Genomic DNA, 17,347 nt, shown 5'->3' with positions numbered 1-17,347 from the left:
GTCACTATTAAGGAAAGGCTTATCAGGTGGATATATCACATATGGGGATGAGGAATGGCGAACCACACTTCCATTGGACCTTGATGGTTTGGCTAAGATGTTCTGAAAAATAAAAATACACAAATTATCTTTCAAATTTTAAATGCAAACAGCAGATTGAAGGAGATATATACACACACATATATACACACACACACACACACACACACACACACATATACATAAGTGTATGTATGTATGTATGCATGTATGAATGTTCACGACAGAGAATTGGAATGTTCGTATGTTCCACTGACAAAGACAACAGAAAAAACAGAGTCCACTGATCATACGCAAAAAATTCAATCATTACTTTACTTTAAAAACTTTTGAAGTATTTCATATTTGTCTAAGTATAGCCATATGTCAGACACTATCAAAAGGAAATAATGTTCATACAACTTGAATACAAATACTGCACAGAAATATTTAAATATGGCATTCATAATGAATTTACAATATTTTATTTTAAAAATATGTAGTATAAAATATACATTCAGAAAAACTGTTTTTTTACAGTACCAGAAACTAGTACAAAATGACAATTAATCTATCCCCAATCAACTAAATACTTTCTGAATATTTATCAAATGTCCAAAACTCTGTGGTATAGTCTTCGCCTCAAAAAATTTACATTTAGTTAGGGGGGAAAGGAAACAATTAGAAAACATTATAGTTTATCAAACACCTAGTTATCAATCTTTATTTCCACACATAAACTTTCTGTCATGAATGGGATTCTCTTCCATTTGAAATCATGTTCTATATAATAATTTTCACTGCAGGGGACACTAACTGTGGAATTTTGTTTGTTGTAGGTGACTTCCTGTTGGTAGACAGACCTAGAGTGGGGGAAGTATGGAGAAACTGAAAGCTAAGGTGGAAGATATGACTGCTGGCTGCCCAAAATTCTCAGACAACCATTTTTCTTAAACAAGTAGCCACAGCAAACTAGGTTTTCAATTCTTATCTTTGGAGTATTATGATTATATATAAAGCACCAGAACAATCTGTGTCCAGAAAAATACAAAGGAATAATGAATATTTACAATAACAGTAAACAACCTCCTGGAATAAACAAAGGCCAAAAAAATAACCACATTGTATCTAAATCTTATTAAAAATTGAAGAATCTATTTCTGTGTTTAAAACCATATTTTTCCAGTTGATTCAAGAAAGCAAATACAAAACACATTATGGCTGGTAAAACTAAACGAGACGGTAAAGAGCTTGGAAGGGGTAGGAAAAAAGCTCAAAGTGGCACTCGACTCAATCAGTGCTAGGTCTACTGTGAAAAGTGTGTTCACATGCAACAGGGACTAAAAATTATTATTTTTTTTCAAACTTTTTGGTAAACTAACACCAGGATTTGTAGATGGCTAGAAAACAGGTGAGTTTTCAATTCACAAAATATATAATACTGCCAACGTTCTTGCAAAGCACCATGAATTATCACATAGCTTAACTTTAAATATGATTCTTCACAGAGAACTTGAAGTCTTCACACAAACTACTAGAATCCTATCATGTAACTACCATTCCAAATAAAATGGTTAGAAAATATTCCTTATCAATATATTTATGAACATAAACTATCTGTAAATTCACTTACAATTTTCAAAACAACTTTTATTAGAATTACTGAACATTGCACAGATATTAACAGAAGGACTATGCATAACTTACCAAAAACAAAAGCAAACTATCTTCATTAAATTCATTATGTGCTAGCTCTTATAAAACAGTTCAAGATTTGTGCAACAAAATGTGTCACATATATGTTCATCAAAATAGTGCTCAGTTTGGGTCAGCAAACTAGTCTTTTTATATAAAAATGCAAATTATGATGAGATTTTTTTTTTTCTGGAAAAGCAATTCTAAGGCAGCCAACTCATTTATAATGTCAGAATTAAGCAATAGAAGTCATTGTTACTGTGAATGTGTTGGGTCAATGTCTTCGTTTGCTTCTAGCAGTCTGAAGCCAAGAATAGGAAGAATATATATATCGACCAAAAGCAAAAGACAGAAAATAAAATGGCCTTGCATGAATTATTTATAAGAACTAGTTTAAAATAAAATTAAAACAAGAACTGCAAAGCTGATAACACTTAATTATATACACACACAAATGTGTCTATTAAAAATAGTAAAGGATAAAATGTGGTATATACATAAAATATTATTCAGCCTTTAAAAGGATAGAAATCCCATCACATGCTGCACAATGGATGAACCTTGAGGACATTATTTTTAGTAAAATAAGCCAGTCATAAAAGGACAAATATTTTATGATTTCCACTTACATGAGGTCTCTAAAGTAGTCAAATTCATAGAAACATAAAGCAGTATCTTGGTTACCTGGGGCTATGAGGAGGCTATAAAGGGGAGCTGTTTAATGGATATAGTTTCGGTTTTACAAAATGGAAAAGTTTAGGTAAACTCTAAGGTTGATCAAAAAAATAGTAAGAATTTTTAATAACTAGGTCTTTCCAAGTGAAAAAAAAGTTATAAATTTCAAGGATAAAAAAATTATAAGTCTATGGCCATGCTACCCTGAACAAGCCCGATCTTGTCTGATCTTAGAAGCTGAGCGAGGTCTGGCCTGGTTAGTACTTGGACAGAGACCACCTAGGAAGACCAGGTGCTGTAGGCATTAAAAAAAAATAAATAAATAAGGGATTGTAGGCTGACAAGGTCCTTGCAATCTGCGAGGTCAACCAAGGGTTGCCTTACCTAAAAAAAAATATACATTTTTTTAAGAGTTGGGAAGAACCACAGAAACAATCTAGTACACTGTTTTACAAAAAAAAAAAAAAAGAAAATAGAGGCTCAAAAAAGTTGACTCGCCTACCCTCCCTAGTATCCCTCCCTGCCTCACAACCTCACCTCCCATAGAATCAGGAGAATCACATTCTATACGATTAACTGGACATAATTAGTTCTCAAAAGAGAACCCACCAACTTACCTACACTTTTCTCATACATTCTGCCTTCCTTCCCCTGAAACAAGGAGTGAGCTTTGTGTAATGAACTTATCTCCATTTACCTACTCAAAGTTTTGGTCCCTTTAAAACCCTACTTCCTCCTGATGCCATCTATTTCTTCCTATCAGATCTTTCACATTGCCATTATGAACCAAAAAAAAAAGGAGAGGGACAGAGAAAAAAACTTTTTGGAACTTTAGGACTCCCTTCCCCTTCCAGCTCCTGCCTCATTTCTCAGCTTTTATGACAAAGTCCTTCAAAATAATTGTAATTGCTGCCACCTCTTAATCATCTCTCCCTCTCTTACCTTTTCCAATAAGACCTGAGTCTTCACCACTTCAGAGAAACAGCTCTTAAGCTCACCAATGACTTTTACTTACTGAATTCAGTGACCACCCAGAAGCATGGGATACAGCAGATCACTTCATCTCAACACTTTCTTTAGTTAATGGAACACCACTCTTCGGTTTTCCTCCCAACACACAGACCCCACCCTCATAATCTCCTTGCCTCTCTCTTTCTCCTCATTCTAAACGCTGGAAGTTCCCCAAAGCTTAGTCCTTTCACCTCTTCTCACTTTCACCTACGTGGATTCCTTTGATAACCTCATCTACTCTGAGGTCTTTGAAAAGCCTGTTTGCTGACAACTTGCAAGTTTATAGAATCCAGAGTTCTTCTTGAACTCTATACTCAAATCAACCTTCCCACTCATTATCTCCACTGGGATGTCAATATGGGCACCTTAAACTTAACAGGTCGATAACCAAATTCTTGAATCTACTCCCAAAACCTGCTCCTCTCTCAGCATACCACATTAATTGGCACCACCATTTACCTACTTAAGTCAAAACCCTTAGATAAAGTCATTTCTTATACAGCTTATATCCAATCTTTCAGTATATCTTTTGGGTCTCTGTCTTCATAATAAATCAAGAAACTCTCCAACTTCTTGTCAAGTCCATTACTAATACCCTGGTTGACTGACACCATTGTGATCTTTTGTCTGACTACCATAAAAGTCCCCTAACTACTCTTGTCCACATCCCCTTTGTCTCATCTCCAAATAGGAGTCGTTATGATTCATTAAAAAAGTAAATTAATTCAAGTAATATCCCCTAATCAAAACCTTCCAATGACTTTCCATCACAGTATAAAATCTAAAATTATTGCCAGGGCTTTTAAGGCCCCATATAATCTGATCCTAGCTAACCCTGACCTCATTCCTTAGCACGCTATCTTCACACCACCACAACCCACTATTTCCCAGCCGTACCAACTTTTGGATTTCTAAAATGCATGGTACACACCATTTTCATTTGCTGTGTTTATTCTGCCTGGAAAGCTCCCTTTTTTATGCCATTCAGTAATCTCAAAAGTCTGTCAGCGAGGCTTTCCCTGACTACCTTAACTAAAGCAGCACCATTCTGTCACTCTACCTCCTTACTCTTTTTTTAAAAAAGCTTATCCCTATCAGATATATTATCTGTATGCCCTGTGGAATAAAAAATATATTTAGTTTCTGTCCCTAGTTTCTGGCAAAGATATTAAAAAACTCTTGGTATTTCTTAAGTGATAGAATTGTCTTTATTATGCTATTAGGGGGGCCCCCTAGATAGTTTTAGGATAAGGGCTGGTAGCCAGAAAAATCAACCAGGTTATTAAACAGAAAATTTAGCCTCACACCCTGACTTCAGAAGGGAGAGGGGTTGGAGATCGAGCTATCACTAATGGCCAATGATTTAATCAATCATACCTACTTAATGAAACCGCAATAAAAACTCTTGCACGATGAGATTCCAGGAGCATCTAGATTGATCATGGAAGTCCCTATGTTTCTTGTCTGTTATCTACATCTTGCCATATGTGTGTCTCTGCCATTTATCTGTTCCTGAACTGTATCTTTTCTTAAAAAGTTGTAATCATGAGTAGTGCTTTCTTGAATTCCAAGTCATTCTAGTAAATTACTGAATGTAAAGGAGGAGAGTCGTGAAATTCCTAATTTATAGTTGGCTGTGCAGAACTGTAGGCACCTTGGGGACATATGGGGCTTGCAGCTGATAATTGAAGTGGGAGCACCTTAGCCCCTTTAGCCTGTGGGGTCTGTGCTATCTGGAAGTAGTTAGTGTCAGAAGTGAACTAAATTGTAGGACACCCACCCAGTTGGCATAGGAGATCTGATGTTGGAAAAACAGTCATCCCTAATAGAGTTTAAATTCTAATAAAGACACCAATAAATATGTTTAAATCTGTTGAATGAATTAGTTATACAATTTCCCTGCAAAACAGAAAAACTGCCTATTGTTTATAAAATTAAATTATCCTATTCAATAAAGTTACTATAATACGTTGAAAGACAATGAAAGCTTTTGGTTTCCTTTACAACAAATAACACAAATGTCATTGGAAGGCTGTGTGTAGGAAGAGTTAACAGTAGACTTGAAACTGCAATCCTTAGGAATGACTGCTTGCAAGATTGTTTCTTGACTAATATCTGGAAATCTGAATTTTGGGAAAGTTCCAAGTATTGTCACCATGAGTTGTTGGGGTCCCCAAGACAAGTCCCAGGTTTGATGATTTGCTAGAAGGACTGACAGGATCCAGCATATAGTTATACTCATGTCTGTGATTTATTATAGCAAAAGGATACGAAACAAAACTAGCAAAGGGAAAAGATGCAAGGTGGGGTTATTACAGCTATGGAAGACTAGGTGAACAAGAGAACATCTTTTAATGCAATCCACCCCATTAAAATTAAAATCCATATGATCATTAACAAATGCAAAAAAAAAAAATCAAAATTCAATATTTAACCATTATTAAAAAACTATTTTCTTTAAGGAAATTTAGAAAAAATATGGCAGTGTATTTAATGGTGCAAAATTTAAAACATTCATCTTAAATTCAGGAACAAGGCAAAGATATTTACAAGACAACTTCTAGTCGATGTTGTGCTGTATTTCCTAGCCTGCACATTAAAATAATGGAAATAAATAAAAGATGTTGAGATTGAATAAGAATCCAAACTTCACAAATTATGAACATCTAACTGGAAAAATACTAAAAGATCCTCAATTATTAGAATTAGAGTTTAGGAAAGTTGCTAAGTAAAATCAATTTGAAAGAATCGATAATAATTCTACATACCAATCAGAAAATGCAACTTATGAAAACATATTTTAAAACTAGAAATAAATTTAACAAATGATGTCTAAGACCCGAAATTATAAAACTTTACTGAAAAATATTAAAGTTCCAAAAAACTGGAGTGATATAACATGTTCATAAAGAAAGTTCAATATCCTAAAGACATCAGTTATTCATTCCTAGAAATATCCCTTTGCCTTCTCCCATCTCCTTAATCTTCAACCAGTGGATTTCGTGTAACCCTCCTCCTTATATCTTCTCTTTTGATTCTAACGTATGGGACAAACTGCAAACCTGCCATCCTCGGAAGCATTTTCTCAATCCATTGAGATTTTGGTTCCATGCATGTCCTCAAAAGTTTGGCTCAAATAAACTCTTAAGAAACTTTTCTGTAGGCTGGATATTCTTTCATGGACAACAGAAATATAATAGTAACCTTGACTGACCTTTATGCCTCATTTTGCTCATTCAAAAATGAAAATACTAATACCAACTTCATAAAATTAAATAGATTAAATGAGTTAATATATGAAAAGAATTTAAAACAATGACTGCCAGATAGTACTAATATTATGCATTATTATAATCTCAAAATGTATAGTGGTATGTGTGAAAGAAGATGCCAAAGGGAGCATGAAAGTATTCATTTTATTCTCAAAAATAAATCTTTTATATATTTAATGTTATAAAATTTATGATATATTCATAAAACATTTTCAAGAGAAATATGGAGCAGGTTGTAAAGGGCCTCGCTAAAAAGCCAGGGAGACCAATTAGAAGATTAGCTTATTAAGTTCTAAGTCCTAAGTGTTGACCTTGGTTATTGCGAAAATAAACACACTGACAGAAAAGTCATTCTTCTGCTTCAAGATCATGCTGCTCGTACTCCTATTTAATATCTTATACCCAACCATTGTTTTCCTGCTTCTCTCCACTAGTGAGTTGATACATAGCAATCACTCAATGTTACTGTTAACCACAGTTACACTTGCAGTGAAAGAGAACCAAAAAAGAACAATTCAAATGTATCACCTACTTCCATGTTGCTCACATTTGACATTTATATGGTAGCTGCTCCCTAAAGACTGTATTATTTGTGAATCTGTTAAATATCTTGCCTAGTAAGAGCATCTCTATTTACTATAGCTAGCTCCACACTGGGTTTATCAATGTTGAATAAGTATCAATCATTAATGTTCATAACCCTGAAATCTGAATATGAGTAGCCTTCTGAGTTCACATTGTAGTTTTAAAAGGTCTTTTTGTGCTGTCATATTTTATGGTCGTCTGTTTGTTAAGCTAAAGTGCTTTTTAAATTCTGTTGGAAATGGTTGGCCTTATTTCTGACAAGACAGTTAAAGTGTCTAAGCAGCACCATTTCTTATACACTGATAAACTTGACTTCCAAATTAGACATTTTGATGTAACACATCAAGTTAATTAAGGTTGGTTATGTTTTGATTTATAAAGGATCCTAGATATTCTTACTGTATTCTTGATATTTAGAATCTACTTAAAGTGGAGCTTAGCATATAAAAATATATATGCTTTCCTATTAAACACTACAGGATTTTGATCAGACTACCTTAAACACTAAGAATAGACCACATTTCAGCATCACTGCTCAGCTTGATGGCCTTAGCAGAGTGCAGTTCAATTCGACGTTCAGTGGCATACCTCATTTAACTGGGCTTTGCCTTACTGACCTTCACAGATGTTCTGTATTTTTTACAAACTGAAAGCAAGACCCTCCTCCCACAGCAAAAAGATTACTACTTGCTTTATTGTGGTCTTGAACCAAACCTGCAATATCTTTAAGGTATCCCTATATAAGAGTATTCCTTGCTCAGTCTCCTAGTGCTACATTTTGAGAGCAGTGAAAAACCCTCTTATCTCAATTAAGTTTAATTGATCATAATTCTTATATAGCTTCATCCATTTACTTACTGACTTAGTTCCAAACAGTCTAATAGTGCCTCTTTTATCTTTCCTTTGACTGACCTAATTTCTGATTGAACTCCAATTGCTTCAATCAATTATTTCTCGATCTTCCCTGACCTCTCTGCAAACTTGTTACCACCATCTTTTTTTGAAACTCTGAAGGTTATTTCCGGCCTCATTTTCACAACTTCTAACTATAGCCACCAAAAACTGAAACTGAGGAAAAGTGTGTCTTTATTAAGGTACCTCTGCTCTCTTGCAACGTTCCCTAAACTTCTTACCCCATTAGTGTCATGATATAACTTTACCGTGATAGTTTCCTGTCTTCTTCCTTCACTATCCCTTTTTAAATTTTTTTTTTTTACCTTTTACAATTCATTTACTACAACTCTACCCCCACTCTACCTCTGCTCATCTCAAATTATTTCAAGATTATTGAAAGCACCTACTGTCTTCGCACATACTCTAAATGCTTGCGTTGGTGCCTTTTCCTCTCTATTCTGTTCTTGCAACAAGCATTTTCAATTCCTTCACCATCCAGCTAGCTCCATCTTTCCAAGCATTGCTAAGTCATTCTCACCTAAGTTATTCCAGTATGGCAGCATTTATCAACTTGTACTATAGAATAGTACGTGTAATTTCACTTTAGTGCTTTGCCCATTCAAAGGAGGGATTCTATCCTTTTCGTCTGTGTAATCTTAAAGCCTAAAAGTATGCCAGCCACTCAGCATGTGCTAGTAAAGAGATAATAGCTCTAACTTGGGCCTCCTCACATTTACTGCCTAGCTGCAGTATTCCCAAGGGGGCGGTTACGTTTGACACTCCAATTCGACAAATATTTGTGACCTAACTAGCCCTTGTGGAGGCAAAAACAATAATAAAGATCAGCGCCCTCTGTCGCTTCTCTAAAACAGCATTTACATGTTGCAGTCATAGTAATAAGGTGAGAGGTGGGAAGCACGCGCTCTGGGTAGGATAAGCACAGGATGAAGTTAACGGGAGGGTGGGAGGATGTACTGCAGGCAAAAGAATCAGCTTAAGCAAGGACTAGTATGCACTCGAGACTACGGACTGTTTAACAGTTGCCAATTAAGCCGATCAGGACGCCTACCTGGTCTCAGCGAGATTCCAAGAGCGGCCGTTACACACACGTGACCACAGGAGCAATGTTTTTGCAACCCATCCTAGCGGGTCCTGGCAATGTTCGGTAACCTAGGCTGCTTAGGCCGAAAGGTGAAAGGGTCATGCGAGATAGAGATAGGACAGGCCTGTTTCAATGGAAGGAGCAGGGAACGACGGAATACCTTAGGGCGCTCTTGGCGCCCGCCGCCGTTTCCCATGATGGGGTGAGACGCTGGGCTTACAGCGCTCTGAAAGCAGAGGCGCCAGGACCGACCTGGGGCTTATTCGAACGTCAACTGCTTCTTACCGAGAACTGAGAACCAGAAGTTGCAGAGACTGACGCTGTCGCCATCTTCCTGTCTGCCCAGGTGACCTCTACAGCCCCGGGGCGGCCCGGGTCCCGCGCTCTTCTTCCAGATTCTAGAGCCGCCCGCTAGGGGCGACCCTAAGCCGAGCCCCTGATGGAAGGGGCCGGGGCGCTGGTGCTGGGTCTAGAAACCCCTGCTACACACTCGCCACAGGGACGCCACGCTCCGAGCGCACAAGGAAAGCACAACACGCCCTAACGGACGCCTTGAATAGCCAATCAAAAAAGCGGATGTCTTCCGGTACCAGGAGCGAGTCCGCCTCTTCCCTCGGTGACGTCACAAGGTAACGCGTAGTCGGGACCGCGGAGGCCGGTAACGCCGCAGACTACGAGACGATCCCGAGTGGCATCTATGGAGGGGCAGGTGTTCTCCAGGAGGAAATGTGGGCGAGAGATCGCTTTGTCGCCAGAGGCAATTGAATGGTTGATATAGAATTAAAGCGAATGCGAAATTCAAACACTCCATCCGTTTCCTTGGACTAAACGCCAAGGAGAGCGTGAGCTTGATTCGGGGACGCCTCTCCAGGTGAAGTATTTTTACCTTATGGCCAATAACGAATAGATTGCGGAGGGATTTAATGAGTTGGTCCGATACAAGTCAAGGGAAAAGGAGTCGAGGCACAGTGAACCTTCGCAAACTCTGGCTCAATTGGATTGGGGAGCTCGCACCCAAACCTAAAACTGGCTGCTAGAAATAGCCGTGACCCAGGCCTTTGGGCGGGGCGAGTTTAAAGCGGATTTCGCGCTCTAAGAGCGTCAGACTGTTATTGGTCAGCGACTTCTTCCCTTTGTGGGAGCTCCCTGCGTCGCCGGGTTAGGGGTTGGGAGGAGCAACCGAGTGACGCAGTAGCCTCCCCAGCTAATCAGGGAAGGGGAAGAGAGACCGAGAAGGAAGCGGATCCGCTGCCGTGCAGCTGAACTGCAGCGAACTACCCGCTTCGTCTCCCTCCGCCACTATCGGGGCCTAAGCGGGAGCGGCCGGGACGGCGTCACTGGGTGGGCTGGGGCGGAAGTGGAGGCGGAGGGAGACGGCGGCGTCCACAGGGCCTTGGGAACTCGCGGCGAGGTCCTGGGAACTCGCGGCGAGGCCCTGGTGGGCGCGAGGCAGGGGGAGGGGGAGGAGGAGGAGCCCGCGGCCCGGGCGGCGGCGGCGGCGCCCGAGTTCCCCGTAGGGCTCCGCCTCGGAGCGGGCGGCTGTGGAGGAGGAGACTGAGGAGCAGGATGGCGGCCTCGGCCCTGTACGCCTGCACCAAGTGTACCCAGCGCTATCCTTTCGAGGAGCTCTCCCAGGGCCAGCAGCTCTGCAAGGTCCGTGGGCGCTGGGCAGCGGGCGGGCGGGGGGTTTTTTCGGCCGTAGCCCAAGAGAGCTGGGTGCCCGCTGCACTGCAGTCGCGCTCTCTTTGCCGGCGCCTTGGGGATTTGGAACCCTCGCCTCCTCACCTGGGGACCCCGTTATCGGATGACCTGAGCATCAGCTCGGAAAGGCCCGTGAGAGGAAGACAGAACCATACCCTCATCCAGGCGGACCAGGAAGGGGCCGGGCCCTGGGAACCTTCAGGGGTCTCAGGGGTGGGGCTGAGTGAAGCAGCCACCTGTCTATGCCGCAGAGACCCTGGGGTGGAGATGTTTTCATCTCGTTTTTTTGCCTGGTCTGTCCTCTCCTTCCACCGGGAGGCAGGGGACGGTTTTTGCACTTTCTTGCTAGGAACCTGAAGCAGCAAAGCTGATGGCATCCTCCTTCCCTGTCCAGGAAAGCGAAGCGATGGCTTGGGAACAGAATGCTCTATGATTTGGAGCTCCTCCCATCCCATTAAAGCCGGGATGCTGTCTGTGAGCAACGGTGCAAAATAATAAGTAGTTTCACATTTAACCAATCCTTGAAATTGGCCCTGACAGCTTTCTTAATTTATCTGTAACGTACCCCCACATCTAATAAAGACAAAGACACCTATGCCTTCCCTAAGGAATTACACTGTAATTGGCTATTTTTATAATAAATCACAATTGTCTACGTTGGGGGGGGGGACAGATTTTATTAATGTTTTAGACATTTGACTAGGTTAGGTAATAATTTTCTACCAGAAAAGTGAAATTGAGACTTTGAAATGGATACTGACTAATTCATTGTCTTATTCCAGGAATGTCGGATTGCGCATCCTATTGTAAAATGTACTTACTGCAGATCAGAATTTCAACAAGAGAGGTTTGTATACTGAATAGTTTTTGATTGTTAAAGACAAAGTATTGTCTGTAAGGAATACTTGGGTGTTGTAACTCCATGCTTGTATTAAAGTGTTTGTTTTGAATGGTTTAGCTTTTTAAATTTTAAGTTATAAACCTTTTAGACATGACAGGAGAGAGAATGTTGACAAAGAAATTAATGGTTATTTAACAGCTAAACAGTTTGCACATGAGGAAGGAATAATTGTATGGAAAATGTGGAGCTTTCCTAACGAAAAACTCAAATATAAATAGGTATTACTAAGCTAAATAAAAAATGGCACATTAGTGCTGACATGGACTTAAGGAAAGAGGTCTGTAATGTTACCAGCAACCTTCCCAGAGTTAAATCTAATAATTTGTCACCAGTGGATGAACAGCACATACTTTTCAATAGGATGATTCCTGTTAGAAAATTAGAGCACACACAAGAGAGTAGCCTAAGAGAAGAACAAATAATTTCTTCATATGTCGGTGTGGGCATCATAATGGAGAAGGTCTAGTGGAAGTTTAGGTAGGCACTGACATGTAATGCTGTGCATAAGCAGTGGCAAGTGTAAAGATTTTGGAACAAGACAGGAAACATTAGGATTCTTTGTTTTGTTTACCAAAAAATACACAAAAGGTATAATTTATTTTAAGGGAAGAGGAGTAAATTTGAATAATATACAACCCTAGAAAGGTCCTTATGTTCGTATTTTTAAAAATTCTTTGGTTTATATTACAGTAAATTTTAAGTACTAGTAAAACAAATAGTACTCTTGACTATCTGCTTTAGTTGAACATGCAGATTACCTCAGAAAGCTACATAACTTTGATCACCTATATACAACTTCCTTTTCAGCAAAACTAATACAATTTGTAAGAAGTGTGCTCAAAATGTGAAGCAGTTTGGCACGGTAAGTATGTCATATTTTTCTTGTTATTGTTACTGGTCAATTAATGATTTTCACAAAGAGAGACCTTTTAAAATACATATATAGCTATGTTCTTAAATATTTCAACATATCAAAATATTTTCGGAAAGAAATCTATAGACAGTCTGATAGGAAGATGACAACATTTAAAAACAGTCATATTATGTGTATGTTTTATATATCTTGCACTTCATTGTGAAATTTATGATTTTAAAGGTTCAAAAACAGCAAACAAACTCCTGGTTATGGAGAGTCTACTAATTCATAAAGTTTGATAATCATACTTTTTCTCCCTTCTTCAGAACCTCCAACAATTTTTATATAACAGCATAATTCAGACATTTATTCACAACAGTCATGGCATTATCCTAGTACTAATTCTTTTCTTACATGTATATTATAGTCATTATTGGTATATTATTATGATTAGTCAAAGTGCTACCCTTAACACTCTGTAAAATCCTGAATTATCTTTTGAATATCAAGAAAATCGAGGTTTGTTTGTTGTAGTTTATATCGAATATGCTATGCCAATTTTTTTAAGTTGAAAACTCACCTATAGTGTATATTCCTTGCATCATCTGTACCTATATGTGATGAAAAGTTAAAATGTTTTTAGAATAAATGATACAGTAATTAAGCTAATCAGGATATTAGTAGAAGTTCATTACTCCACATACTGGATACATGAAAATTTCTATCAATGGGTACCTATATTTTCATTATTTAAGACCTTTTTTGCATGTAGCTTTTTTATTTAACATACTATGCAAATCATAAATATATTTCTCATGGTTTTTTAAAATTATTCAATAGCATAACAAGAAATTTTACTAAACGAATAGAAGCATGATAAATATAGAGCAACATGTAGCAGGTCCTCAAATAATGTTATGATATTGATTGATGCTATAGGAATTTAACTCTTGTTTATATCAATTACCTTATGGTAAAATTGATTTCATTATGTGTTGTTTTGCTTAAAGTTGCATAACCTATCAATGGCGTTAAGTGAGGATATACTGTATTTGAAAACAATTTTTTTTACCTATTTTCTTTAGTTAACCTCAGAAATGTCTGTACACTGGGTATATTTTATGGAGCATATTTTTAATATTTTTAAATGTCTCTGTTAAAGAAAATATATCTGTTTTTCAGCCCAAGCCTTGTCAGTACTGTAACATAATTGCAGCATTTATTGGTACAAAGTGTCAGCGTTGCACAAATTCAGAAAAAAAGTATGGACCACCTCAGACTTGTGAACAGTGCAAACAACAATGTGCTTTTGATCGGAAGGAGGAAGGAAGAAGAAAGGTATGTTTTTTTTTTATGTTATGGTATATTTTGGAAATTAAATAAAACATCAGACAAGTTGGAAGTTACTATAATTAATACACTACGGATATTGATGTATTTTTTGGGTCCCTGCAAACATGTAGTTAGATGAACGTATAGGAACAGTGCATATTCTCCTTGTTTACATCACATATAGATTCATGTTGATCAATTGAGATTACTGTGCTTTCAGAAATATTCGGTGATGTCTATTCTGTACTACTTGGTTATCTCACAATTAGTTTGGAAGAATTACTGCTTTTACATCCTTTTCAGCTACTTACCTTTTTGCTGGTTACTTGAAGTTACTGGTATGAAAAAATATCTTAAGGCACATTAACGTGTAATTCAGAGTTAGTCTTGTATTATTTGGGGCTCATATTTTAAACCATTGTTTGTTTTTCTCTACAGTGACTTAAAAAGTTTATGTATGCATGTGGCAACCCTCTGCTGCTCAGCATTGACACAGGCCTCCTGTTGTCTGTCAGTTTGAGTTGATTCGAAGGGTGACTGTCTCTTTGAGGGGCACCCCTAGGATCCCCCATAGCAAAATATATACCTTAGTTTTAAGAAGTATTCTTTCTGCACTTCTTGTGTGAACAAATAGAAGACAACTTTATTTTTATAGGTCTAGTCTTAATAATTTTGGAAAGAAATCTCTTTTCCTCTCCCTAGACATGTACAATTGATTCTCATTATTTGTGGTAGTTATGTTCTATAAAGTTGCTGGGAACACTGATTTAGTAAATATTTAACTATTGCTCCTAAGGGCCATACAGGATTAGGTGCCTATTCCTGGTCACAACATTGTTTTATATATGTTTCTGTTTAAAGAAACCTTACTTAGTGTATATTGTTGATTGATTAAATTGAACTCACAGCAAACAGCATTGTAACTATGCCTGAATGAAGCTTATCTAACATGTATTTTTTTACGTAAGGTACATCATAGCCTCCTTATGCTTAGGAACACTATACATCACTTCACTATACCTGGGGACCATTTTAAACAGTGAAATCACTGATAAAAAGCAAAAATGTGGCACTAAATAGACCAGGAGAAGAACACTGGTTTATAGAATGAGAGCTGAAAGAAGAAGGCAGCAGATCGTCACCTTGGTTGAACCTGAGCTGGGAAGGTTTGCTGTCTGGCTACACAGATTTGCCGCTCTGTGCATGTGCATGAATGATCACAAAAGTACTGCAAGTTGATTTTGGGGTTACAGATAAATTTTAGCAAGTAGGTGGTGCATTTACAAATGTGAAATCTGAATAATGAGAATCAACTGTATATGTCATTCAAGTGCTTTTTTCTATAAATTAACAGTTTTACTGTAATGGGAATTTTAGTAATTACACAGCAATTTAAGAATTCCGACTGGTGCTTCAGTAAGAATTCTTTAAACTATACCATCAATTTATGCTTATTTTCCAAGTAATAAGAAAACAAGTTTTTTCCTCCAAATTTAAAAATGGCTCAAAACTAGTGGAAGTCCATCTATCCTCAGCAATTTTATGATCCTCTAAACAAGCATTTTCCCAAGTTTCAGAAAAGTAATTTTATTTCCATTTTACAACTCTGTATATGAGTGTGTGTGTGTGTGTGTGTGTGTGTGAAATATAGCTAGAAGTTGAGTATTTTCTCTTACCTGGTTTCACAGGTACATTTAATCTAATACAAATATTTCCTTTAAAAAGGTTGACGGAAAATTATTATGCTGGCTTTGTACTTTATCATATAAGAGAGTTTTACAAAAGACAAAAGAACAGAGGAAGAGCCTGGGATCTTCACATTCAAATTCATCATCTTCATCTCTTACTGAGAAAGACCAGCATCATTCAAAACATCATCACCACCATCATCACCATCACCATCGTCACAGCAGTAGTCATCACAAGTAAGTACTTTGAAATCCTGTTGTCTAAAATCCAGGCATTTTAATGCCATCTATTGGTATTTAACTTTTTGCAAGTACTAGTTATGTGCTAGTCTTTCCATTGTACACGGTAAGCTTCTTGAGTATCTAGGACTGTTTCTCCACTTCGTTGAGCTTATAAAATTATATACATGGAGTGTGTTTAGCTGTTTAGCATAATAATAAAGATCAGACATTTAAGTAATTACTACATAAAATTATGATCATATGAAGTCAAAGTACAAGTATATCAGAGTTAATACTTTATTGATTTATATTATCAAAAGCCAAAATATTTTTTTTTGTTTAAATAATTGTTAGGATTTTACTTATAAAAAATACATTTACCTCAGTTATCATTCGTTTTAATTAAAACAAAATTAAACCAGTGACTAGAGAATGTACATTCAGTATTTTTGAGAAAATATTGTTAACACTCTCATTTGTGACCAAGATAGAAACATTCTAAATCTTGAAGGTTCTCAAAGTGTAAGAAATAATCTTTTTAATTAGTGGTGCTTTGCTGTTTTTGTTTGTTTGCTTGTTTGCTTGTTTTAAACACATGGGCAGGAATTCTATTCAAATAGAAACAACTACCTGATTTTTTTAAAGTGCCTTGGGTGGGGGTGAGTTATGTAGGAGTACTTCTTTAACCTTTTATGTGTGTTGTGTAAAGATTTTTAAGTGCGATTTTAGTCTTCAGGGAAAAAAATCAATATTAAAACACAAATTAAAATGGAGAACACAGGAACATGATGCATACTGATTTTCATAAAAATTCTCTGTTTTTCCCCAAATTTCTCTGAGTATTTAGAGTTCTTTATAGTCATAACATGATTTTATTTACAGAAAACTGATGCCTACCACATTTCGGAACACAGTGGTATTTTAAAAATATAATATGATTCTGTCTAGTGAAAATTTGATTCTAAATTGTAGTCAAGCACATATCAGATTATGGGCGTGCTTTTGAGGCACAGATGCGGTTTACTTTAGGGGCAGAATTTTTCCACTTGCCTTACCGTGTTGTGCTTTCTGGATGTAACAGTGGTAGACCGCATAGTGACTTCTCGTGGCTATTTTGAAGAAGTCTTGTGGTCTTTATGTAAGTATCCCAAGGAGCAAAGAAACATAAATCTTCCTTGTTTTTGTTTCGTGCTTTAATAAAAAGCATGACAAAATAGCTACCATAATGGTATCCAGCAGGCCTACTCCAAAGACTCAGCCAAAATGTCTCTTTCTCTTGTGTTTTACATATAAATTTGCCTTAGTGTGATGTGGAAAGACACACTCAGAGTATGTTTAATAAAGATCAAATTCTGTGACAGGAATTTTTTAAGAATGACAACTCTCAAAAGTAAA

General features: G+C 37.4%; 2 protein-coding genes across 3 annotated transcripts in view; one reads left to right on the top strand and one right to left on the bottom strand.

The window, feature by feature from the left end:
• CEP57 (centrosomal protein 57) overlaps positions 1-9,818 on the bottom strand; it is a 35,867-nt gene extending 26,049 nt beyond the window's left edge. Inside the window, 2 exon segments of the mRNA XM_006907491.3 lie at positions 1-102; positions 9,538-9,818. Of these exon segments, the coding sequence (XP_006907553.1) occupies positions 1-102; positions 9,538-9,582 (147 nt within the window). The 5' untranslated portion in view covers positions 9,583-9,818.
• A 323-nt stretch (positions 9,819-10,141) lies between these two features.
• FAM76B (family with sequence similarity 76 member B) overlaps positions 10,142-17,347 on the top strand; it is a 17,628-nt gene continuing 10,422 nt past the window's right edge. The window contains exons 1-5 of one of the 2 annotated variants that reach the window (XM_006907490.3): positions 10,142-10,905; positions 11,736-11,800; positions 12,662-12,716; positions 13,893-14,048; positions 15,768-15,967. In XM_006907490.3, the coding sequence (XP_006907552.1) occupies positions 10,819-10,905; positions 11,736-11,800; positions 12,662-12,716; positions 13,893-14,048; positions 15,768-15,967 (563 nt within the window). In that variant the 5' untranslated portion in view covers positions 10,142-10,818. The remainder of the gene's footprint in view (positions 10,906-11,735; positions 11,801-12,661; positions 12,717-13,892; positions 14,049-15,767; positions 15,968-17,347) is intronic. The other variant, XM_006907489.3, reaches the window with a different exon arrangement.

The sequence above is a fragment of the Pteropus alecto genome, unplaced genomic scaffold, assembly GCF_000325575.1.
Source record: "Pteropus alecto unplaced genomic scaffold, ASM32557v1 scaffold12, whole genome shotgun sequence".
Lineage (NCBI taxonomy): Eukaryota > Metazoa > Chordata > Mammalia > Chiroptera > Pteropodidae > Pteropus > Pteropus alecto.
The sequence above is the reverse complement of the archived record's forward strand: the minus strand, read 5'-3'. Positions and strand labels throughout refer to the sequence as shown.